This window comes from Phalacrocorax aristotelis, chromosome 1 (genome assembly GCF_949628215.1).
Source record: "Phalacrocorax aristotelis chromosome 1, bGulAri2.1, whole genome shotgun sequence".
NCBI classification, from domain to species: Eukaryota; Metazoa; Chordata; class Aves; order Suliformes; family Phalacrocoracidae; genus Phalacrocorax; species Phalacrocorax aristotelis.
In genome coordinates, this window is record NC_134276.1 from 66,946,918 (window position 1) to 66,973,115 (window position 26,198).

General features: G+C 41.1%; 1 protein-coding gene across 9 annotated transcripts in view; it reads left to right on the forward strand.

Annotated features, from left to right (window-relative positions):
- The window catches only part of MCF2L (MCF.2 cell line derived transforming sequence like), a 164,590-nt gene that overhangs the window by 37,599 nt on the left and 100,793 nt on the right, over positions 1–26,198 (forward strand). For 2 of the 9 annotated variants that reach the window (XM_075091174.1, XM_075091225.1), the window contains exon 1: positions 24,420–25,395. The exons of the other annotated variants lie outside the window; for them this stretch is intronic. In XM_075091174.1, coding sequence (XP_074947275.1) covers positions 25,275–25,395 — 121 coding nt within the window. In that variant the 5' untranslated portion in view covers positions 24,420–25,274. Of the gene's footprint in view, positions 1–24,419; positions 25,396–26,198 lie in introns of those variants that run through there. 9 annotated transcript variants of the gene reach the window in all.

Below are 26,198 nucleotides of genomic sequence, written 5' to 3' on the forward strand. Positions count from 1 at the left end.
CAGTTCTGGTCTGGGATCTCATACATTGTCCAAATTACTGTCTGCGCTGGATTTTCTGCTTAGGACTCCATTTGCTCTGATACAGAAATGGCATTAAGGCACCAGCTCTTTCTGTCAGTCACTACTCACATTGCATCGGCACTGAGCTCGGAAGCCTTGTAGTGACATTGTCTAATTCATGCAGACAGGCAATACAAATCTGACATTCCCAGCCTTAAGCCTGTGGCAGCCCCAGTAATAGTTTCTTTCCACCTTGGAAAGGTGCCATTATTACAGCTACCATCTGTTTCCTCTTCTCGAACAAAATTTTAGCACTCTGCAAAAAGAAGAAACATCTGCAAATCAAAGGAGATAAACATGTATGTAGTTCCTTAGCAAATATGTATGCAGTGCTAGTATTTTAAGTACAGGTACTGTCCCATAGCCATTTCAGCTTCAGTAAGTTTTCAGTAGCTCCAGATTTTCTGTTGTATTCACAGTTTGGGCCAAAACTTTATGCTTTGTTTCCTGGGCTTTGTCTTATTGACAGGCAGGCTTTTGAAGTTTTGAAGGCAGGCTCACCTGTCTTGACAAATGAGGAACAGATGTAGAATGAATGGACTCACATACCACCTCCAGGTGCCCAACATCACTGGAAAGAGTTGGCTTACTACGAGGAGCAATGGGGACACTATTAGGCACACTGAAGGGACATTATAAAGTTGTGGGCAGCTGGAAGGACCTGTTCTATGTGTCTTCCCTTTCCTACTCTCTTGTGAGCTTGCCTGCTCCTTCTTAACCGTTGTAGCATCTGTCCTCTGTTCACTTGATTTTCCAGTTTGGGAACCCAAAAAAATCTTCCTCTGTGTGAGTGTCTTTATTTGGCTGGCAGGCAGGCAGGTCTGAGCGTGAAGGTCATTAAACCACCATTGGCAACTTTGTCAGCTTTTTGTGTAGCTGGTGGAGTCAAAGAGATCCAGCTGAGAGCTCTGAAATCAGCAGGTCGTTGGTGCATCCACTGCGCCCAGGTTGCATTTAATGGTAGTGGGGGACACCTCTATCTGGTATTAGCTTGCTGGCCCTATGTTTCAGCTCTCCTGCTTCCATGTTGAGTTTAACCATAAAAGATGCCTCTGATTTCCTAGGCCAGAGGGTACAAAGCACACATGCTCTTCCTGTGATGGGGTTTAAAATTTCAAGCATAAGGGTGGGAGCTGCAGTTGAGTAGACACAACTAAGTGATTAGGAGTAGATTGCTCATGTTTTCTGTGATCTTGTACTGTTATGGCTTCTGTGTACTCCTGCATGGCATCCATTTCTTAGTATATTGTGACCTAAATAAAAATCCTTATTTTACTAGTGAAACAGCTAGATCTAGTGAAACTGGTGGGAGTAAGGTTCAGTGTTGGCAGCAGTCTTGTCCTTATTAAAGAGCTGCCTTTTTGATAATCTGAGGAAAAATATTCTGATCAACAATAAGGTTGCTTAAATTTTATTTTTAATCAAACTATTTTTGCTTAAATATTGCATGCCAAAACACTTCAGCTCAGTACAGTTTGGGTTTACCATACAATGGCAAAAAAAAAAAAAAAAAAAAAAAAGAAAATAAAATGCCCACCTGGTTTTATATCCATGTGCACTTGGGACTGTCAACAATAATGACCTCTCTTATCCTATAATATTCCCCAATCTTTCACTGATTTTAATTAGAACTGCTGACCTGCAGTAGGAAAATTGCGATATGTGTGGATATCTTTTCAACAGACAAACAGGAAATGGGGGCAAAATACACATTAAACAGTAAACGATGGCACATTTGGAGTGGCTTTTCAGAGGATTGCAGGATGCATAATTGTCAGTCTCCCATTCAGTCTATGGACTTTGGGTATATATACTTGAAGCTTGCAGAGCCAGGAAAGCCCTGCCTGGACTTACATACTTAGTAATACTAAGGAAGAAAAAAACCCTGTTACTTTGATGCATTTTTATTATCACAGTGACTTAGAATACTTTCTTGGCAAGAATGCCTGGCACAGCTGCCTGCCACACTTAAAACCACAGAGAGCCAAGCTGCGAGATTACCTTGTGCATATCAAGTAACAGGGAACTTCTGCAGAAAAGGAACAGCACGGTTCAGGGACAGGGGTGTGATACGTAACACAGGCTGTGTTTGCTTTAAGCTGATGTGTCAAGCAAATCCAGGGAGCAGGAGGCGTTTGGGCACTCACCTTTTCTTTTAACGAAGCAGATCAAGTAAGCTACGGAAGAGATTTGTGATTTTATTGTTTCTGAGTTGGCCCAACAACTTCTTAAGGTTTTCACTATCTGAAACAGTGCATTTCAGCTGGAAGTTTGAGCCTGCTGTTCTGCAATATCTGGCAAAGCCACTTTAATTTTGTTTCCTTGCTTCTTTTGTCTTTTCCTATTAAGTATCAGCCAGATATGCTTTTATTTCAGACAGAAAAAGCATGATCTTGGATGATTTTATGTGTATTAATCACTTGTAGGTCTCTTGAGGTAAGCCTGCAATACCATGTTAGATATTTTGACCTCACTTTACATTCTCTAGTTATCCTCATAGCTGCACAGCCTGAGCACGAGCCACCAGGCTCACCACATGTAGGAATGTAGCCATTGCGGTTGAGGCAAACTGTCTGGTAGCCCAGCCTTTAACATTGCCTTTAACAGCACGGTGGGTGCAGCCAACTGAAGCCTTGTGGAACAGTAAGCATGAGCATACAGTCCTGGGCATCCGTAGAGACAGGATTATAATTTTGGAGGCCTCCAAGGTACAGTCTGGGCAGTCTCAGACAATAGATGCCCTCACTTACAGCAGTCTTGGTTATTAATTATATCCTCAATCTGTCGCTGCTGATCTTTTTGTGGCTTTTGAGTTTTTGTACTAATGCTTTCAATTTCTTGATGACCAATGGGAAGTGCCATTTGGGTTGTGGTGTACCAGGAGCATGGAGCTGGCTGTTGGGCTTCCTGCATGGTTCCCTGGAGCCATGACTCCCTGGGAGTCAGGCACGGTGAATCCTGTGCTGCAATGGAAATATGTTAAACTTGGTCACAAAAAGGTGGAACAGACTGCAAGTTTCAGCATGAGGGTAAGCTGAAGTGGAGAAGCCTGGTGATGCCCATCCCAAAATGTTTCTGTCTTCATGTGAAGGCTGATGGTGTTTGAGCTTGGGAGGAGCCGGCGTGACGGGGCCTTAGGCAGCTCAATCCCTTTGACAGGAGAAGACAGCTTCCTGGCAGAACGTGCTGCTCAAATTGCGGCAAGCTGATGAGGCACAGTGCAGCGTGGTACTGCCTGGTTTTGAGGATTTAGGTATGTAACGCTGCTCAGCAGCAGTCTGACTTCTTAAAATTGATAATCTGGGCAAATAGGTATTTGGTGAGTTGAGAGCTGCACAGCTGTGCAGTAGGTAGGTGTTCGCTTTTCACCTCCGCTGTTACTTCAGGGGTAACTGAACTGCACTGTTCCCCTTCATGTGCTTGAGGCATTTGCTAAGTGCCAGTCTTACTAAAAGTCTTTCTGTCTTCAGCACTACGTGTAGCAGGCAGAAAATTTGCACTAAGAAGTGACTGTCCTAGTTCTTTTATAGTCTCAATTCTTGTTGAGCCAGAAATGTATCTTCCTATTCTTTCAACTCCTGCCCATAGGCTGGTGAATTTAAAGGGAAGGTAGCTTTGCATATAAAACAACAGGATAACTGATATAAACAGAAATAATGAGCATACACATAGCTGATTTTAAAAATTACTCTTCAGGCTATAACCTTTGTTATTAAAAATATGAAACGATAAATTACAGCCTTTCCATAAACAGTTCTGTGTCTGGCTTTTGAGGTCAACAAAATGCTTTACCTTGGTCAGCATTTTATCCTGGGCTGCTGATTGTCGCTCCATGTTAACCTGTGTTACTTACCCGGTTGGTCAAGGTTACCTCACGCCACACGCCTGTGTTTTAACAGCAAACCCAGCCTTGCATCAGCTTTTGGCCCATGAAATACATTAAACAAACCAGTGTGTTGCGTGACTTGTTTGCTTCCTCTTTCCGTGTTTACCTTGCATATGTTACTGCAGGCATGACACCTCCCAAAGCAACTGCTGTGGAAAGGCCCTGCCAAACTTTAATGTTCCCTACAGCTCTGTATCCTGCTGCCACTGAGTATCTGTAATTGAATTGATTATTCCCTATTTCCATTATCTCAGCATTTTCAATTTTCGGATTTACTGTGGTGAAGAATGAGAGGCTCATTTGGTGAATTCACGGGGAGAGATGAAAACTCAGAGTGGGTTTGTCTGATTCCCTGCCCGCCCCCGAGAAGCGCCTGAACTCACAGGCAGGCACCTGCTGTGCAACAGGGCAAAACTTACCCATCTTGCCCTCTCTCGCTGCCATATACCGTGCGCTCCTCTCTCCAAACACCAGGTAATTCTTCTGCTGGCTTTTGTTGTCAGCTTCCAGCCAAATCTGTAACTTCGTTATTATTACCCAATGGATTTAACAAAGGCAGCTTGATGCTTTCTTTACTTAGCATTTCACTTTTTTGGACACATTTTACTCAGACATTCAGCATATTTGTAATGGCAAAGTACATTTATATAAAATGATCTATTCTTGTAAAAATACTTTGGAACAAAATAAAAGCTCACACACAAACATTCAGTGAAACCAACTAGAGAAAAAAGCATGTTTGTGCTCGAGGGAGGGATTTTCCCAGCTGACTTTGAGGGCTATTAGCAGTGGAAGAAGAGAAGAGAAGGAGAAAGATGGGGTAATGAAGTGAAACAGGTGTGTTTGGTTATGCAACTTGGATGAGAATCGAAGGATGGCAGAAACAAGTTGTTATAAAAAGATTTTCTGGATGTTTTGCTCATAGGTAGTCATTTAGTAGGACATGAAGCTGGGGCCCCTGTAATACAGTGTCTGAAACACAATAGCTTTATGTTTAATAATGATGATGGAATATGACCTACATACACAGAATCACAAGAGTGATGAAAATTCATCATCGTTACTTAATTCATGCTTGAGTAAATGCCAGGCTCTAATTATGCGACAGCTCCAGTCTGCTCACAACACAGACATTTGCTGCGTTCCTGGCACAGCTGGTTGTCTCGAGGACAGTCACAGTCAAGAATTCCCTTTCTGGGTTCTGTGCGAAGGCTGCTGAGGCTGCAAGTGACCCGTGGGATGTACTTTAGAGTTCTGGTACTAGAGATTGAAAGGTAAAAAGAGGCAAAAAGCATGTGAGCGCATTGGAGAGAGCAAGAGGAAGCCACTGAAGCTGTTGGTGGTGTTTGAAATGGTATCAGCAGCTTACAGAAGAAAAACGGTTGTTTGCACATCAGACAAATCACTTGTGAAGTAATTTATGAAGTAAAGGTAAGAAAAAAATATAAACCAACAGATAGCATTCCCAGCTTTCTAATTGTATGCTTTCTTAATTTCCTTCTGCTGAGTCTCTTCAGTGTTTCTTATCCCTAGCTCGTGCTGTACTTGCCTTTCAAGGACATTACAGTCTGCTTCTGACTTCAGTGCTATCGTTTCACAGTCAGTTCCTTTGAAAAAAGTATACCTGAATTGCTTTGAGAGCACACAGCTCGGAGCAGGATGTTAATAGAAAGAGCTTCTCTCTGTTGTATGAAGACAGAAGATGAATTACTTCAGTGTGGCAGGTGGAGATGTTTTTCAAAGCAATTATTTGCATTTTTTAAGATCTTATAGGGAATTAAGAAGGTCTGGTAAAAGCTGGGTGGCACAGAGGGCTGCCATTCATTTTTTTTATCAGGAGAGTGAAGGTATGCGTTAAATATTATGTTGTTAATTTTGCACATATCTAAGTTGAAGTAGTACTAACAGTTCCCATCCAGCCTTCAGAAAATTGGGAACAAACTTTTCTGCAAACTATCACCTGCCTTTTAAAACATGGAAACAGAACAATTACTCTGGGCTTTATTTGACATTATTTTTAAACACCTCCTCACCCCCGCCGATGGTTCTTTTAGTGTAACGATCTAGGACTGAATTCAGTAAAGACTCTGCCTGACATTTATGTGATGCTTCAGGGAGCTGGTGAGAACAGGCAGGATTTAAATTTTTATCCCCTAAGGAGGGTGAGAATTTAGAGAGATCCAAGAGTGGTTTGAAGGGAAATACAGGTATTTGAGACAGTCCTGATGTGCAGCTGCCAAGGCAGGAAGGGATCTGGGTGTTACCATTTGGCACTCGCTTTGCAGAGAAGCCCCTCCTGTTCCCCCACGTTCCCTCAGGAGTTCCTCTCCCATCCTTTCCCATCAAGTAGCTCCTGACCTTTTGCACATGGGCACTGCCTGAGCTGCGGTGTTGCTGGTGGCTCTCCAGTGTGTGTCCTGCCTGAGAAGGAAAGCAGGAGCAGGCAGTGATGTGAGAGAGAGAGGAGCATGCCTACTCGCTCATTATCGCCACCGCCCTGGACTGGCAGCCTTGCTGGTTTGACAACCAGTCTGGGAGTTCCCATGACATGTGGTACATGTGATACATGGCTGGTATAGTAAATTAGCCGTATGACATTAAATAGGAGCTAATGCACTGTATAGTATTCAGGTTTAAAGATACACATGGAAAAAAAGGAAGCAAGGCAGCTTGTATACCCACTCTCCACTCTTTCCTAACCTTTCTCTGTGGTCCCGGCACCTGGCAGCAGATCAGCTGTGGCGTAGTCATATGGGGGCTATTTGTGTTCATTAGCCTCTGTGGAGCCTCACAAGCCTCACATACATGTCAAGAAGAGGAAGGGCCACAGTTCTGCTCGGTTCCTGCTGTGTGTGCATTGCTGCCCTGTGCAAGGAGCTTGGGCCATGCTGGGTGCTGTGCCAGGGGTTCACAGAGCCTCGCCCCTGCAGATTCTGCCCCACTGCCTGTCTGGGTCTGCGTGGGCCTCCCTGGCCGTCAGGGGCCCTTCGTCCCGTTGAGCTCCAGGTGCTCCACAGGCAGCTGCACTGGCTGCAATTTACTGGAGTTGTGAAGTACTCAGGAAGATGCTATTAAAAGTATCAGATTTAATTTTATAGCATATTTAATACTGGAGATCTGAGGCTTTGAAAATTACCATTGCATTCACAAAATACTTAGGGGAAAAAAAGCTTAGTTTGAACTATTTATGCCTTTAGAAAGGAATTTTTTGAGGGTCAAAGCTTGGTTTTTAAAGTGTGTTGCTAATAACACATTAGGCAATGAATTAGTAAGTTACTAAGCTATGAATAAATGAAACTGTGTGTGTTTTGAAGGCTGGTCATCCGCTCTGCTCTATTTTTGTTATTGGGTATGGCACTGCACAGCCTGCCAAGCCCTTTGCAGATGAGCTATACCACACTCGACAGCTCCCTGCCTCAAGTAACTTGTTATCTGCATTAGACACGGTGAAAAAGGAAACATCAGACAAGCGTGGTGGAATTGCTGAGGGAGGAACATTCCCAGCAAGAAATAAGGTCAGGCACATCACTGCGCAGTACCTTCAGTGGGTTTCAAGCCGTTTTTGTAGTTGCACCTGCTCTTATTTGGAAGAATAAGGAGGGTGTGCCCCACAGTATCTCTTGGCAGGTCTGTTCCTCTGCTTGCAGAGGTGGAAGTCCTCCTGTGGTTCCTGCACAGCTCAGCGCCTGGGTTTCCTTTCCTTGGGGTGGGGTGAGATGGGAGGGAGCAGGGCAAGGGAGGTCTCGGCGCTCCGGTGTCTCCTCCCGTGGTAGAGTCATGGCATGGCTAGGGTGGGAGCCTAGGGAAATGGCAATCACCCTCATGTTGTCTCATCCAGAGGTAGCCCGCGTGGTGTCTGTTTGATGATGGCTATGGGTAAACCTGGATATCTGGGGCTGTTACCTGGTCTTGTCCTTTACCTCAGTTGCTTCTGTGTCAGTGAGCAACTGAAGTTATGTAATGAACAGTAAGATACAAAATAGCATTTTTGCTCCCATGTTTTAGTTTTCGTCTTTGTAACATTAATGTTACTTGAGAAACTGATTGGAAATGGCATAAAATATCACATTTCACAATGCTTAATGCAGAACTGTGGTTTCATATGGTGTAAAGTCAACACTTGGTTAGCTTGTTAATCTCTGACAAACTTAGATGGTTAGTCAACAAAACTCCTGTTTCGTCAAACAAAAGTTTCCAATGTGAAGCAATAGTTTGGCTGCTAGTAATAAACCATGTTATTGCCACCTAATAAATTAAGCTAGTTTAAAAATAACAAAGCCAAACCCCAACAACAACCATTTTTAATAAAGTTTTAAATTTTTGAAGCTTTTTGAAAACATTTGGTCCCAAACCACTTTACAAGTGCATCTTTTGCCCTACGTTTGCCCTCAGTATGTGAATTCAAACATTTTCCTTATTAGAGCTTGAGCCATTTAGCTTTATAATGAGAAGGCAGATTTTTGCTAAAGCTATCACTGAAAAGGAAGAAAGCAAATTTTTGTTTCAAACTGGAATTGCTTGTAATATTTTTATTACTAAAGGCAAAATTTCAACCAACTGCTGAGAAATGTTCATTGGAAAAAACTTTTTTTTTTGCCAAAAATAATTCCATGTAACAAAAATTTTTCCGTTTAAAAAATCTGCTGGAAATTTCTGATTAGCAGTATTCAGCAAAACACTATCATTGAAGGAGATGAGACTTTAATATTCTTGTGACTACAAATATAATGTGTATTTTATTTCTAGATTCCATATTCAGAACCATGTCAGCCTGTGAAAAATTAAAGTATGTCTGAATAACCAAATTATTATCTAAAATTGTTCTTTCATTTCTAAAAACAGGTTAGAGACATTAGACTTTGCTGGAAAAATAAATAAACTGTAATTTTTTCTGAAGGCAGCTGTCAAAGACAGCATAAGAAGTTATAGAAAGAACCTGATTTTCTGTTTTATAAAAATGTCATAAGATGCATGACTGAAAAGCAACACATGACATACTTGAGAAAGTAATGGAGCTGCCTGCATGCTGAAATAATTGCCCAACACTGTCCAATGCAAAAGTTGTTCGTTTAGGAAGATTATCCTCTGTGAAGAATCAGCTCCATTTTGTCATTAGAGACTAACTACTATTGTTTTCAGCCAGTTGTAATGTAATTTGCACTTGCTTTATCTGGCTATCAATTGCCAAGAATAATTAATCGCTTAAATTCGACTTTATACTTTCTTAAAAAAAAAAGTCGGAATTGCATATACCTTTTCATGAGTGCGAGTGTAATATCACCATGTATCTGATTATCAATATTGAAAAATTAAAAAATGACAGCTTCATTTGGCTTTATGCAATGAAATTTGGTCTTTTGGAAGTCTTGGCCTTAGGATCTGTTTGCATTAATTGTGAAATACCTTCCCAGCCTACATCTAGACAACATGACAGAGGTGTGGAAGGAGCTCTGTGCCAAAACACCGGTAAACACTCTGACTGGCTGCAATGTAGAGAATAGATGCTTCCATAAGCACATCGTTTCTCTTAGCCTTGCTTCCATTTAATTGAGGAATTCAGATATCTAGAGAGAGAAAATTATTTTGTATGGCATTTTACTACAGGCAGATATTTGCACAGGCCAATTTTAGTCTAGTAAGGATGATCTGAGCCACCTTCTACGGTAAGTGGAGAGCGAGGGTGTCCTCTGAATGCCCATCAGTGCAGAAGCCAACTGCTCTAAGCCGCTTCTGGAAGGGCCTGCGCTCTCTGTCCTGGATGCCATCCATGGATATTAATCGCCCTTGGCTAAAGTTAAAATGCATTATTAAACCACATGCTATCTGGTGAAACCAGGTTGTTGAAGAAGGAGTTGGTCCTACTATTTTTCTCTCCCTTGCCTTTGGCTTCCCATGGTTTCTCTTGCACCAGGTGAGAGACAGGTACCTGGCAATTGTCTGAACCCTTGAACTGGTTCAGTTTGTTGATTCAACAGAAAACTGGGGACTTTTTTGTGGAAGGGAGAGAAGAACTGTGCTTACTGTGGAATCTGTAGGCTGCCCTGCCTCACCCTGTGGTCATCTGAGCTGGTACCAGGGCAGCAGTGGGAACAAATGGCTGTGGCACTGGAGGGACAGGGATGGGGTGGGAATGTCCCTTCACTAGTGCTCTGCAGTTAATCCAGAGGAGAAACTCCTGGTCTTTGCGACTGTCTCCCATAATTAGTGTTTCCTGGGTTACTGAGTCAAGAACAGTTGTCTCTTCAGAAGTTTACTTGTCTTGGTTAACCTCAAATCTGAAATGGGTGTTTTGTGGTAGAGCATTATGGCTGTTGGGTTTTTTTCTGGCAAAGCAGCGAGATGCTTCTTGATCTATTTGTTACACTACTGTAGGTACTTGATGGATCCACATTAAGCCAAATTTCTGTAATGAGGCTTTTGACTTCTTGATGCATGCCTCTGTCAGGGTTCAAGTTAATTAATTTTGAGCTCACCAATTATATTGGGGTTCATTTCAGTGGGAGTAGTATCTGGCTCTTACTCTTACATGTTGCATGAATTAGAAACATGACATTTCTGCTCGTTCTCTCCCCTGCCTGTAACTGAAGACTGCTGCACTTTAAGATGTGATATCTGTACAAGTTTGTTTTTACACAGAATTTCATTTCACTGCTGCAAAAAGTAGCAATAGTTATATTTTATATGACACCACTTATCCAAACTCTTTTGCAAAATTTTTCACACCTCTTAAACAAATATGTGATGCTTCAAGCAATATTTTTCAGCAGGCTTTGAAGATTAAAACGATGTAGTTAGAAATTGCAGGGGAGTTCAGATTTCTAGTATGTATAAACCAATACTGGAATTTCTTCAAGTGCCAGATTTTAACTCGCAAGATGAGTAAATAGGATGCAGGTGCAATCAGTGATTGACTTAGACTCCATGTTTCCCTTTGCATCTTGACCTTACGCTATGTCTGAAGAAACCTGCAATAGGATGGTGATCTGGGAAGGCACAAGGCTGAAAGCTGAATGTACGGATTGTGTCTAAAGGTGTTACTTTTAGTTTGACATTTTGTTGTTACCTAAGTGAGCCAGTAAGTTTCTCTTCCTTTCTGGTTCCGTGAGTATTATCAATTGCAATTTACAGCTTTGCCATAGCTGAATCCAAAACTAAATGGGAGAAAAGAATCTGAAAGGCATTATTGCTTAAACTAGAGACAAAGCATATATTAGTAATAACTTTTAAGTATCTGTAAGTGATCAGCTGCAATGATAAGAACTAGAAGTAATTTATTTAATTTATTTGGTTGAGACACCTTTTTGGAGTTTTTTCCAAGCCATCTGTTGAGAGCTACAAATGTTGTTCAGGTTTGCCATTTATCCTGTTCTGACCAAGGAAAGCCCAATTGCGTGGCAGCAGCATGTGGTTTGCTAGTCTTGATTTTAACATACTTGTTCTATGTTTCTTGTTTCCATTTAGAAGTCTATACTTACCATAAAAGTACCCTACAATGCTAAATTATTTATCTTAAATATTATCTGAGAACATTTTGTTGTTTACTGGTTATTAACTTTTATTATTTATTTATAATACTTTCAAATTCATTGTGATAAATACGTATTTTGATATTTCCTACTTTGCATATGCAATCAGTTCCTGTTGTGTTGCAGTTTGATGAGAATACATTCAAGCTCTCAGGTTTCTTCTTTCAGTTGGAAAAGTGCCTTAAATCATGGATTTGAGGCATAAGATACACACTGAAAGCCAAACAAGGTATATCCAGGTCTGTCTGGCTGCCAAATGTTTTCTCCTTCAAGGTTTTGCATTTTTTGCTCTGTAGGCAAGTAATCGTCATCTGTAAGATCATTTAAGAGTAGGTAACTCACGAAGGTGCTGTGTTTTACCACACTTGATTAAAATTTGTGTAATTTGTGTCCCTAAACAGTCAATACTTTTAATGTCAAAATAAGCTGTATTTAGGTTGTTTCTTATCATGATGTCTTGCTTGCATATGTACACTGCTCTCTCTCTCCCCCGCTATCCCTTCTTCCCTGCTTGCATGGTAGGGAACATTTCTTCATCGATACAATATGAATGGAATGATCCCAAGTCTTGCTTGGCTGTTTTCTGTAATACACCACAGAAAAACAGCTACTCCTAGTGAAGTATCAGTCAGCCAGCACCAGACAGCAAGTGTGCAGGAATTCAGGCAAAGCAGAAGAACTTGCCCTTGCATGGCAGAGCTGCTCTCTCCTCTCCTCATATAAGTCCTGCAAAGTAAACTCTCGTCTTGGCCTGTTGGTACTTCATTACTGCTGTCCTAAGCAGGTCCCTGCTCTGGTCTCCTGCCTGAGGTCCATCTGCTGCACCCAGCCTCACCCTACACCTCCTCTCCCAATGCCTATATCTCCTCTGCCCTCGCTCTTCTTCAGTCCCTTCCCCAGCCTCCCCACTACCAGTCCCTTCCCTTCCACAGGCCTCCTCATAGTGTCTCCTCTCACTAGAAGATGACTCTCTTTGCCCAACGTTTTCCATCATCCAAGTCCAGCCTCCCTTCCCCTCATGCTGCAGCCCACTGACAGGCCTTCCCTGAGCTGCCAGGCTCACCTCCATCTTGTGCTGGCAGCCACATTTATTCTGCTGGGCATCCTTCTGCCTCCCGTGCCTGGTGGTCTTTTGCTGGTGATTGGCGGCAGGGGCTTGAACCAGGGAAAAGAGTAAGCCCCCGGCCAGACTGTGTGTTTCTAGGGAGCGGTGGCAAGCCCCAGAGGTAGAGGTATCTTTACCCTTTCCTCTTGATGTCATTACACCAGGGGTTATGGGCTTAACATGTTATGGATAGAAAAATACCTTCTGTGTATGGTGGAGCTTGTGTAAGGTGCTCAGAGGGGTTCCTGCTGAACTTAAAATCAATGACAAGGCATAAGCGTTTGTCAAAACCAGAGGACAGGAGGATGCTAGTACAGTATGGTTAAGAAATGTGACTATTTGTCAGGACATAGAGGAAGTGAATCTAAACTTCACTGCTTTAAAAGATTGCATCACCCGGTGCCTAACAATAAAGGCTACTTTCTGAGATCCTTTGTTAGAGGGGGCCCCTTCAGAAAAGAAAGGAGATCTTGTTCAGCCAGTCCTTTAATGACTATGTCTGTCTGTGTGCATTTGGGGAGAGGGGGGTCAGATAGCCAGATGAATTTTAACAGAAGGTCTTTGTGTAAAATATATGGACATTAAGAAGAAAATATCTTTTAAATCAGTTTTCAAGAAAAATGTGAAGTTACAGGGGGAAAAAAAGTGTAGCAGTATTTTGTTCTGTATGGCGGTTACTTGGCAGTAGCAATGAGTACTATGTAGTTTGTAGCAGCAAATGAGCCTGCATCTCAGAGGACGATACTTCAAACCTATTTCCGTTTTTCAAACCTATTTCTGGTTAAATTTTATTTGAAAGAGGCTGCATGTGTAAGACAGTAAGTAGATTTAGAAAGGCTGAATTACAAGAAATTCTGTTCGCTGTACTTGTTTTCATCATATATAGACGTTATTTGGGGTTGTAAGGTATAAAAATTCAGCAATTTTATTATTATTTCTTAGTTCTTTATTTCTCAAGCACCAGAGTTAGAAGACATAATCCTTCATTTAAGCAAACTGGATAGAGCTGGTAATTGGAGACTTGAGGATTTAGAATCTGTTCATTGTGTTATAGCACTGTCCCCTCATTACAAATGAATACATAATTTATTCTTCTACTCTGTGATAACCTAATCAGCTGCCAGCGCTTGAAAGTTCTGCACACTTGTGATTTACTCAATTCCATCCTACTAAAACACTGAGCAGGGCTTTAATTGCCTTTCGTGAAGAATTCTGCCAATAGGGAAATGGAGCCTCATTCCTTCATTTGCAGCTGGAAACTGCTTACTCTCGTAGCTCTGAAGTTTGTACAGTCTTTAGACCTACTTTAAATACACTTGCTTTAGCTCATTTTAATGTCTAGAAAAATTAATGCAGACTTGAAGACAACTTTTCTCTGCTTTGACAAAGGAGCTTGGCTATCATGCTTATGCTTTCTATACTTTCTAACAACTGTTAAATATATAATGCTACACCATTTATCTGCCTGCATGCGTGTACAACTTGTAAATAATTTAATGTTTTACTTTACCACTTGGCCTTTTCACATAACTCTAAAATGAGGCAGATAAATTTCTGCTACATTATTAATTCAATGGGAAATTGAAACAACTGATATGAATTAAGAACGATTTTGGTTTTCTCTGTGGGAATCAAAGCAGTGAACGCAGCTGGATAACAGCAAGGGAGCTAAATGGGCAAGGTGATCATAGAATAACTTAGATTGGAAAGGACTTCTTTGGGGTCGTCTAGTCCAACCACCTGCTCTAAGCCCACCTACTTACTATGGACATGCTCAGCTGAGTTCCAGGATGGAGATGTTCCAGGAGTCTCCTGTGTCCTCAGGTATGTGGGCAGGGCACATGGGACCTGTTGCCCGGCTGGCTGGTGGAATTTCGTAGCAGCCTGCAGTGTTAAAAATTTTCCCAGTGGTTAAAATCTTTCCAGCAAAGCACACGAGCACTCCACTGCCGTTGTGGCAGAGCTTATTTCTTGAGAAAAAAATTTCCTGCTCACGCTAAATGGAACTTTAATACATCAAAACACAGTGACTTTGTGAAGGCTTCTACTCTTACTACTTAAAATAAATTGGTTTTGTTAACTTTCACAGTAGCCAGTTGTTTCTTTTAGTTACTTACTGGTTTTTGTTTTGTTTTACCATATCCGTATACTATACATTGTAGTAGTTTTCCCAGATAGGTTTTAAATGTTTGAGGATAGTTAAATGGTTGTATATAGGGAAATGTTATAAGATATTATAAGTATCCAAGACAGCAGCAAAGTCCAGGCATGTAGCTGCAAAGCAGAGTGCTCTACCATTAGAGTCTGATGCAGAAAAGCTTGCATGGTATAATTCATGGTTTAATAAGGAGCTATGTAAACTATAGTTAAGCCTGTATTCTGCTGAGTTTCTGCACTCAGTAACAACCTTTTCCCTGATAGAGCTTTGGTTTGATTTGGATTTATTTGGATTCATGAGCAGCTGGGAAGTTCTAAAATGTTTGTTTAGTGTGCATCTTTAACATGTACTGCAGCATCTGTGCCTTTTGTGTTTCACTTTCCTACCTGCTTCTGAATCCAGGGATATATCTGGAATCCCATATGTTCTTCTGATGGGGAAGGTCAATATGCATGATGCTTTCCAGATGTGCTGCCTGTGTTTAAGGGTACAAAATAAAAAATATCCCATGCAGACCTATGCATTACTGATAGAGGCACCGGGTGCTGGTGGCCTCTACACATCACAAAACTGAGCAAAGATTGTGGCTGTGACCAAGTCTTTGATTTATGTTTGATTGCAAAACAAAAGGACCGCTTCCTGAGACAAGCCTGTCTTTGGGTTTGGAGTTCCACTGCTGATTGCTGAACACCCTGCTCTGCTAACTAGCTGTTGTCAGTCACACAGGTGAAACACCAGAGGTTATCTGAAGGGCAAAGCAGTTTTTATGTGGGGAGGGTGGGGTGTGTGCAGGGATGAAAACACACAGTTTAAATGCATAGGGACAGTATATATGGTGTGGCAGATGGAGTGGTGAGAGCAGGTTCAGGATTGTCACCTGGAAGAGATGCCAGCTTTCTGGAGCAGATCACCCTCCCTAAAGATCCCAACTGCTTCATCCCTGAGATGAAGTCAAGTCCCCAGTATCAGCCATTTAGTGTGAGCATTGTTGCTGCCTCTTTCTGAATAGTTGCACTTTCAGTGTCATCATCATCTTCCTCAGACAAACTAGGATTGATTGAGTCAGTTAAGGATGAAGACTGAAGCAATGTGGTAATGAAGTGTCGCACTTTCCTGTGTAACATATTTGTCCTCATACAGAAGAAATAAAAACTGCTGGCACTATCTTTAACTGGTGAGTGAGAAGCATCATTTAGATTATCTGGAAAAACACGACCTATGAATTAAAATGTGACAAACAAGACCAAAATCTCAGAGGGAGGGAAGGGCTACTGACTGCGATTGACCTTTGGTTGTAAAGCTCTACAGCTGTGGGGATGTGCATTTTGTATCCTTTGTAGGCTTTGTTCACATGTGAGAATATGCAGGAAAACATATTTTCTCAGACATAATTTTTAATGTAATGTTTTAGCTTTTCAATTCTTAGTAGCTTCCATACTAACAATGCTATTTCCTTCAGTGTTTTCATGCAGTGAGACTATGTCAAGAGGGGCCATGATTTCATCACTGCCTATTTCTACTTCATATATTTAATTTGCAAAATCTTCAGTATCTTTCAACATGTTTTGACGTAATAATTCATCTGCAGACTGCACTTGCCCGTTGTGGCTTTGTTGGAGCTCTAAGTGTATAGCCATAAATAGTAATCAGTAGTACTGATGTATTAAATCATGTGAAGATCTCAGCTGAAAAATCCAAAAGAGACAAGCACGGCTTGCAGTACTCATTTTGGGAAATGATCATTAACCAATATGCCCAACCTGGAAATCAATAGGTACTTGTAATTTCAGCAGCTTTCCACATACCGCATTTTGTGCCAGCGTTATTGACTTTGACCGGGAGCCACATAGTGTGTCCCTGTCCTGCTTGTCCTACCTGGAGCATATCTGTGTATAATTCACTGTGCAGCTGAACAAATGCAAATACCCACACCAGGGAAGCAAGAGGGGGAGGTTACTGGGAGTAGGAATCCTCCCTTTGGCAGCAGTACAGGGTCAGGTTGAACAGAGTGCCTGTGTGGTTGTGGCTGTGCTCAGTGTTGGTGCTTGCTGGTGAGATGCTATAGATGGAATGAGTGTCTCAGTCTTTCTAAGAATTACAGCATGTCATACAACATTTGTTTTATGTTTTCAGAAGGAAATTCTCTGTTGATTCTTAGTTGTCAAAGAGCTTTTCATTTTTAAACTTAAATGCAGGCTCGTCCTAGTCCTTTGCAATTTCAGATGGCGTAAAGACCCTTGGTCTCTCTCTCACTGTGTATTTCAATATATTTGTTTGAATGTCTTTAAGTATGACTGTGTAATTAAAATATGCCTATTAGAACTGACTGGCTGATAAGCAGAATGAGGCAAACTAACTCTGAACAGACTAAACTTTGACTGTCTAGTAAACTGGTGAACGTCCCACCAGTAACACACTTCATCCCAGTTCAGCTAGATATGTTGATCTGTACACAGGGAAATCCCATTTTGCTGGAGGCCTACATGAGTGATCATTGAAATCAGCAGTTCATGAATTCTTTATACAAATCTTATTCTTTCTCCAAACATTTAAAATGATTTATTGCTCTTGCACCACTATGGCCATTTCAGAAAGTTGCAACAGAAAACCTACTGTGCTGTATCCTAACAGTGGCCTGAGAAAAATTGTATTAGGTTCTTACAGCCTAGGGACTTTCCTGGCACTTCTAAAAGGTCCATAAAAGGTATTACTTATAGCTGCATACCAACACTGTGAAGTATTAATAGCACTGTTTCTTTTGTGCTGAGTGGATTACAGCCATATAAATTCATAATCGGTGTAATAGTGCGTGCAGAAGAATTTCAAAGCAGCTACTCAACTGAAAACTCTTTTGCTTTATTAATACCCCATTTGTGGAGAGACTGAAGAGGGAGGATTGTGAAATGTGAAAAAGAATTAAAGTCCGACAGGGAAGAGGTGAGAGCTGAGCACAGGATACCTTTGGTCCAAAGCACATGGCAACAGAGAATGTTTTTCAGAGGAAGGAAATTACAATAGCAGAGACCAAAGCCTCAAAGGCTTCTGGCCTGTGGTGGCACAGCAAGATGTCATCTATTTATGTAGGTACACAGCAGTCATTTCTCATTGTACACATTAGATTATTGAGAATCACAGAATCATAGAATCGTTAAGGTTGAAAAGACCCTTAAGATCATCGAGTCCAACCACTAACCTATTGCTGCCAAGTCCACCACTAAACCATATCCTCAAGTACCACGTCTACCCATCTTTTGAATATCTCAAGGGATGGAGACTCAACCACTTCCCTGGGCAGCCTGTTCCAATGCCTGACAACCCTTTCAGTGAAGAAGTTTTTTCTAATGAGAACACCATAAGCTTTAGCCAGGGCCCACCACTGCTGGGAGCTGTCTAGATGCATAGATCCAGCGGCAGTCTATACCATATTCCACGCTTTGTAATTGTCAAAGGTATCGTCTTCAGGAAAAGACCTTCTGAAAATCGCCCATCTAACCATAGATTTTGCAGTATCCTGAACCTCAGCAAAATCAGCCTTTCTGATCAATTGAGAAATATGTTCCTAAGTGGTGTAAGAGGTCACTCTGTCTCCTATAGAGAGATGAAACAAGTGCAGGTTTCATTAGTGAGCTGATCACTAATTTCATGTGGCAGACCAGGCTGGGGAGAGCAGCAGTATCTAGCCAGGTGTAAATATATACAAATCTCTTTTCCCTCTCTGGCTGCTTCTGCCAGGAATCAGCCCAGTAGGAATGTACTGTGTACCTGCTGTAGTTGTTAAAAGATACAACATTTGAACTACAACTCTCTTTTGAGCATAATTAAAGTGTTCCTAAATTCCAGCAAAAGTTCTTTCAACATGAGATTTTGGCTTTCTCGTCCCCAGCTGATTCTGCACAGAGCTGTTTGCTGGAAGGCCAGTCAATGTTGTTGACTGCATGTATTATTCATTTATATATGTTCGTATGTGTTTATATAGGTATGTATATACACACAGGATCACAGGTTGGAAGGCACCTCAGGGATCATCTAGTCCGACCTTTCTAGGAAGAGCAGAGTCTAGGCAAGATGGCCCAGCACCCTGTCCAGATGACTCTTGAAAGTGTCCAACGTGGCTGAGTCAGCCACTTCCCTGGGAGATTATTCCAATGGTGACTGTCCTCACTGTGAAAAATTTCCCTCTCGTGTCCAATCCGAATCTCCCCAAGAGCAACTTGTGTCCATTCCCCCTTGTCCTCTCCATGTGACTCCTTGTAAAAAGGGAGTCTCCATCTTCTTTGTAGCTACATATATACACACAGATGCAGATGATTTTTGACCAGAGCTTCCACTAGCATAGCTTAATGTATAAAGGCAACTACTTACCCTCAGCCCCTTAGTCTGATTATTATTATTGATTATAGATGTAGCTGGCGCATGGTGGGAATGACCACTGTGTCCCAGGGTGTATGGGCTGGGAATAGCCAATATGCCTGAAACTATCTTTGCAGGACATTGTCAACAAAGCTATGTTTGATAGACCACTTTAAGGCACTTCTTTCCTCTGCCATTGTTTTATCTAGTTTATGTCAGCAACTTCCCCTTGCCGTGACTCTGTGGCGTGCACGGACTGCCGTGCAGTGACATCAAAGGTCTCCCATCCCTTTCTTCTCCTTTTGCCACAAAAATCCCCTCTCTGCAGGCCTACTGCCTGCTGTGGTCTTCTTCCCTTGTGTTGTGCTCACAGCAGCAGCAGTTGGGTGCTGAACACAGAGCTGAGCCAGTGTGGTTGGGTGAAAGCGTAGGCCTGTATCAAGCATAGGACTGAAGTAACTCCCAGGAGCTTCCTATTCTGAACACATCCTGTTCTTCACATGCCTTCACTTCTGACCAAAAATGCGGGCCTCATACATCTGATAAATTTGCTCAATCCTGTATTTGTCCTGTGACCTGTAATTGTAATTTCCCAAGTCATTTCACCTAATAGAATTAAAGTAAATGAACTGGTGGTGGCAGTTGCTTAATTAACTCTGGTATCACGGTAGCCTTTACCTGCAGCTTTGGATTGGCACCAGGTGCTAGTCAGGCTTTTCCCATGTTCTGCCCTGCTGGTCTTCACCAGCATAAGTGCAGTTCCCTTGATCTTTCCCAGAACATCTCTGAAGTAATGAAATTGATTGTTAGTTGCCTTCAAAAGTTAGAAGACTTACATTAAAGGGCAAACTAGAAGAGCTTGTTAGGTGTTAAACCGCAGTTTGCTTGGCTGGTCATAAATAGCCATTCTCTTCTAGTTACGTCTGAGCAACTGTGATTTTCTGGGTATTTTCTGTTGCTAATGGTAGAGCAACTTGTTCTTTTGGAATTTATTGCTAACCCTCAGGAAATTCGGACATGTAATATATGAGCACTTAGGGGGACAGATGTTAGGCTTTACAAGTTTTTTATCTTGATAATTAAATATTAACACTTCCAGAATATTGAAACCTGAACTTTATATCTTGGAATTTTTTTTTTGCTTCTTACTCTCCATTTAAATCATGAAACACCTGTATGGATTTTAGGATTTATTTAAATTTTTTTGGGAGAGAGATTGCTTTAAAAAAAGACTGGCAGCTGCAGAAAGACTGCACTGGCAGTACAAGTATAAATAGAATGCAAGCTGTCCATTTATCTCAGTCCTGATCTACTTATATTCATCTGATTATTACAGTCATGGTTTGTCTTAGAGCAGATACATCCAGTTAGGATTAAGCTTGGACAACTAACCTAATTCACCCTTGTAACTTAATTCAGGGTTCTGTGTAGATTTCTTTTAAAACCAAATAATTCTTTTAACTCCTAATCTTTAATAAATTAATATAAGAATATTGGAATGTTTATCACTGTCTATGTTTTGGGGAGATACTGAGTTTGTTTGTAGTAGCTTTAATGTTTGCCAGAATGTATTTCCATTCATATCTTTTCTGAGTTTTCTCCTCATTCCAGCATCTTCTTACATGTCATGGTATTTTATTAAATGTAATTTCAGTTCACAGATTCTCTAGATTACATTCTGGGAGCCCTTCTTAAACTTTTGTTAGAGAGAATGTTCTGACAGAGTAGCCTGAAAGTGAAGTATGAGCACACCTATCCAATTTTAATAAGCATAAAAATAATATAGTCAAAAGATGTAGCTAAACTTAATATTCATCTCATCCACACTGAAAAGGGAAGATTAATTCTTTTCTTGTATTTCAAGAATCCTAGAATATTAATGGAATAATCATTTATTTCTTGGGTTTTCAGACAGGTTTCCTCTCAGTAATTTCCCTCTACAAGACCCCTGTGGAATCTGTGGATGTGAAAATATAAAGTACTGTGGCTTTAGCATCTCAGCTACCCTTTCTTTTTCATTTAAAACCAGCCCCTAGCTGATTCTACTCTTTTTGCCTAGCGACTAGCCTCTGGCATGGGTAAATTTTTGTCAGCTTGTTTTTAATTTTAAAAATCAACACAAGCATAATACTTACCATAATTCAACATTTATGTATGGTTATAAGAAAGCTCAGGACCAAGCATAACAACAATCAGTGCTACCTTGTTATGGTACATGGGTGTTCAACTCTATAAAAAAGATTACATTTCAGATTAGAAGTAGCATGTATGTTACATTTTTAATGTGTGCAAAACGATCGTATTGTTCAATAATGTAGCACGAGTCCAATTTAGCTTTCTGTCTGTGCTGCTGTTCTCAGCAAAATAAATGTGTGCAGAGATAATTGGTGAAGCATGCTTTAAACAGAATATAAACACCGCTTCACTTTTCTTCCCCTTCATTTCATTTCCACTGTTACTGCGAATGTGCTGATGCTGAAAGATACACATGACACTTGCACCTTTTTGAAGAGATTTAGCTTGTGTGTACCCTTACATTTGTTTTTTTAGAAACTGTTCCAAGAAACAGTAATTTCTGAGCTCTGCATATATGTGTGTGTTAGATGCAGTTCCCAACATAATTTTAATAGTCTTTTATACTCTTCATGCAAGATCTCTCTTGCGATCAGTCCTCTGGGTTTTTATTGGGGATGTGAGGGCACTTCTGATACTGAAGTTTCTCTGCAGAAATCTCCCTGCAGGGACTCCAGGGGAAAAGACAGGAGAAGTGGTGAATACAGGTCTCACAGGTGGGATCCTGAAGTGCCAGGCATGAGAGTTGCCATGTTTTCTTGTCCATGAGATGCGCTTTTTTCCTGGAAAAACAAGATCCACAGTTAAAGAGAAACGGCAACACCAGTGGCAGTGACGTACCAGCAGATAGGAAGATCAACTTGTTTTGAGAAGTGGAAGAAACACAGGAGAAAAACTAGAGCAGCATTTCTGCTACCAGAGCCTCCTGCACTGTACAGTTAGGAGGGATGTATGGTCCTGTAATGTGAACGTTTCAGTGCTGCATTGAATGTGAGGATGTAAGGAAGGGCCTGTAAATGCTTGTTAGGGCTTGGAGGAAAAATCACAGTAGGGCGTTTGAGATGTCCTGTAAAGATAAGGCTCCTATACGGACAAAAAGATGAAAGGAATGATGAGAATATCCAGTAGTGATGTAAGTTTAAGATTCCCAAGAAAACTTGAAGTTATTGTACTAACATATTGTGAGATTCCCTGGGCTGAAGAGAAGAATCAGAGAGAGTATACGGATGTAAGTCAGTGTGGCTGCTTCTGTTGTCAATGTGCAACACAACACCTGCGGTCGGAAGCAGACCTGGAAAAGAAGAGTGAGAAAAATAAGCCTGTTTTATTGCCGTGATTTTGTTGGTTCCATCGGGCTGTTTGTAGTCATTTAAAGATAGTTGTGGAAGTGTTACCCATTGAATGTTACTGTTTATGTGACGTGAAATAAGAACAGTCTAGTTGGTTTTGCCTACTAACACTCAAAGAATATTACTGTCTTCAGACTGCTGTGTAGTCTGCTGATGCAGTACAGAGCAGAGAAGAAATCCTTTTAATAGGAGCTTTTGTCATAGTAATGCCAATGGCAAGGGAAAATATTCAGATTATTTTCCTGGAGATAGAGGCTGCTGCTGTTTGGAAAACACTGCATTACACCATCTGTTTCCTTCTGATTGTGCACCACCATAGCCATTGTTATGATTAATTTCTTTGCTTCTAGGCACAAATTTGAGTGCTTGAAAGAAGATTAAAAGCTTGTTTTGCAGATGGAGATGCAGCTAATGGCTAGCTTTCAGTAGGATTGTGTGTACTTAACAACTTTACAGCTCAAGTCATCAATCTTCTGCATGCATTTGATGCATGAAGAAAGCAAGGAGGATGTCCTTTTGCTTCATTGTAATAATCCTCTGCAGAAATTGTTGATGAGGTTTCCACCGTGTGCCACTAGTGTCACCGCACTCTCAAAACACCACTGGGACAAAGAGTCACTTTTCTAGCTGATGGCTTGCTTGGCTGCTGGCAGAAGATGTGTAGTTTCATCGGCCTCCCACTCGATTGTTGGATCAGGTCCTTCGGTCATGGGGCTGGTGTGCTCCAAAAGCCCCCAACAAGCAATTGCCTGCCAGTCAGGAGGAAAGCCCTGGTGGTTGGCAATCTGCCGCAGGCATCTCCTGGCCACGTATGGTGCCTCCACTTGGAAGCTCAGCAGCAAGGAGCAGGTCGCAGTGTTGCCTCTGCGGATGCTGTTTTTCCCCTGTATCTGACCAGAACCACTGCTTTGTGCCCTCCAGTGACAAGCAGCACAAGAAAATGTGGGATTTTGTCTAATATGGATGCTGTGCCTTATTTTTGTTCCTCTTTTGTTTGAATCCTGTGGTGTGTAGCATGGTGTTTTTCCACCACTAAGCTGTTCCCCATCCTTCCTTCTTCAAGTTTGGTAGGCCTTTGATCCAGGATGAGTAGCACAGCTGCAGTATGCAGTGGTCCATCTGCGTAGTATAATGAATTTGGAAAACAAGGGATATTTGCATGAAATGCATCAGTTTGTGTGTATTGTGATACCTTTCTTGATTATCATATTTCAAGATTGCTACATTTGCCTGTGATTTCTTGTTGAAAGTCAAACATTTTCCAGCTAAAACTGTAATGATTCCCCTCTGTTAGCAAGGTATACTCAAGCTAGTATTTTGTAATAAGTCAGTTGATATTTACTTTGGTGTGACTTAACTAAAGGTTAGATGTTTTAATTTGCTTTCAGAGTTACAATAGTTGGCACACCATATTTCAAAACATTTAATTCTTCGGTCTGATGTGCCCAATGGTATATATTGGGATTGGGGTGGTTCTGTGGCCATACAGGACATAGTTAAACAGAATTCAGAGGGAAATGTTGACTGCCAAGTAAAGCAGCATTATCAATTTCCTCTCTCCTGCATTGAAAGAGACAGGGGGAACAGACAGTGTAGGGTTTCCTGGTGTGTTTTAGGAAAGGCTGGGATTCATTTCCCCTCCCTTCCTTCCTACTAGTTGTTTGTTAACTCCCAGGAAGATTCAGGTTTTTCTTGTGAGACCTCTCTGCTTGCATATTCTGGAAACGGACTCTGCCTTTGAGGGAGTCAGTCCTCACTTCTGTGCAAATTCATGGGGAGGAAGAGGAGATGGATTGATGGTGAGAGTCTGACTTAGGGAAACAAACGGAAGAGGAGTTTCTAACTGACAGCATTGTAGTGACAACAGTATTTTCCTTTAATTTCCTGGCCCCTGAGGAACACAGGGTGCTTCAGACACAGAAGTAGGAAATGCAGCAAGTATCAGCGTGAGATATCTGCCCTCAGAGTGCCAAGTTGTGAGCTTAGGAGCAAGACTGTGAAGTTGTAAGAAAGACCTTCACCTTGCCCTTCTTCAGGAGAAACCTCAGATATCTCTTTGTAACGACTGAACGTCCCTCACGTTCAGGAGAAGAATGTGAAAACGGAGGCGATAGTACCAGCTACTTGGGATGAGCAGTGGCTTTGGATCACCCTGCACGGCTGGAGCGCACTAACAAACTGGATGTTTTGTGGGGACTTTATTCATCGGAAACAGAACAGGGCTGTTAGTTTGGCTACAGTTACTTTGGATGAAACACTGAGAAGCGGACCATTTTACACTTTTTTTTTTTGAAGATTTCATCTGCTAGTCTGACCTGCTTACGTGGGAAGCTGTGCCTCCTCTATTCGTACTAGTCACACTGAAAGCAGACTGAAAGCTGTGGCAAGATGCCCTGTCTGCTAGGTACAGCATGCTAGGAACTGAGAAGGTCTCACAGCTTCGTGCAGAAACTATCTTGGCATTTTCAGTCTATTAAGTACAACTGAGTTTTCTTCTTTCTTTGTAATAAAGCCAAGTATTGCTTTCTGAGGAAAAGCACATACAGTACAAATAACCAAATTGCACCCACTTCCAGCTCTTTAAATCTGCTTCCTTTTTTAATCTTTTTTGGTAGCATTTGAATTTGACAAAGAAATGTTATGTTCCATTGACATTTAAAAACAAAATCAGAGTGTCTGTAAGTGCATTAGAAGAGTGTAATTCTGAAGAGCTGATATTTTATTTCCTTTGGTGAATAATTTGGTGAAGACACAGGAATATACATCCATGTCTCAACGCCGCTTCTTAAGGGAAGGACATGAAAGTCATTTTAGGATCCTACCAAGATTCATCCAAATCCTGCATGGCAGACGGCACTCACGGAGTAACCCACGCCAAATATGCTCTGGTGAGGTGAATGTATAGGTGATCCTATAATGTAATTTATATCTACATAGAATGTTTGCCTTTAAATTGGAACAGCATATGAGGTGAATATGAGCAGTAAGTAGCCTAGTATTGGCATTACTGATATTCTCAACTCTGATGATCTTGGAGGAACTAGTATTGTTTCTCAAAGCTTACTCATGTAGGGATCTAGTAACTGTTATAGTTAAAAAAAATATATCTTTATCCATATTAGATATTATTAATAGATAATGATTACTCTCTGTCACCAGTATTACTGGAAAAAAACATTGCATCTTGTTTTCCCTTGCAGTTCCAGGTATATGTTAGTATCTAACAGACACAGATTTGAGTGCTTTATACCAGCCCCCCTTCGATACTCTAGAACTTCACTGAGCGCTCAGCACTTAAAAAGACATAACTAATTACAACAAAAAAATAGTTTTAACTGTAATAAAAAAAACCAGGAAGCCTCTGATCTTTAAGTGTAATGTACTAAATTTAGGACTTGCCACCATTTATTCAATCTCAAAGTATGTTTCATACAGTATGTGATATAATAATATGTTACTGTGACTGATAATTATATAACCTTTGTATTTAGTAAAGCAACGTTTTGTGGGGGAAATAGGTTAACCCTGACTGGCTGAGATAAGCTGAAGCAGATTTTTCAATAATTAATTAATCCTTTCTTGGTTTCACAGGCACAGTGACCTATTATCATTAAAAGAGGACGCTTTTTTTGTTTCTTTTTAAATTAATTTGGAGCATATGAAATGAAAATCAACATAAGCTAAGCTACCT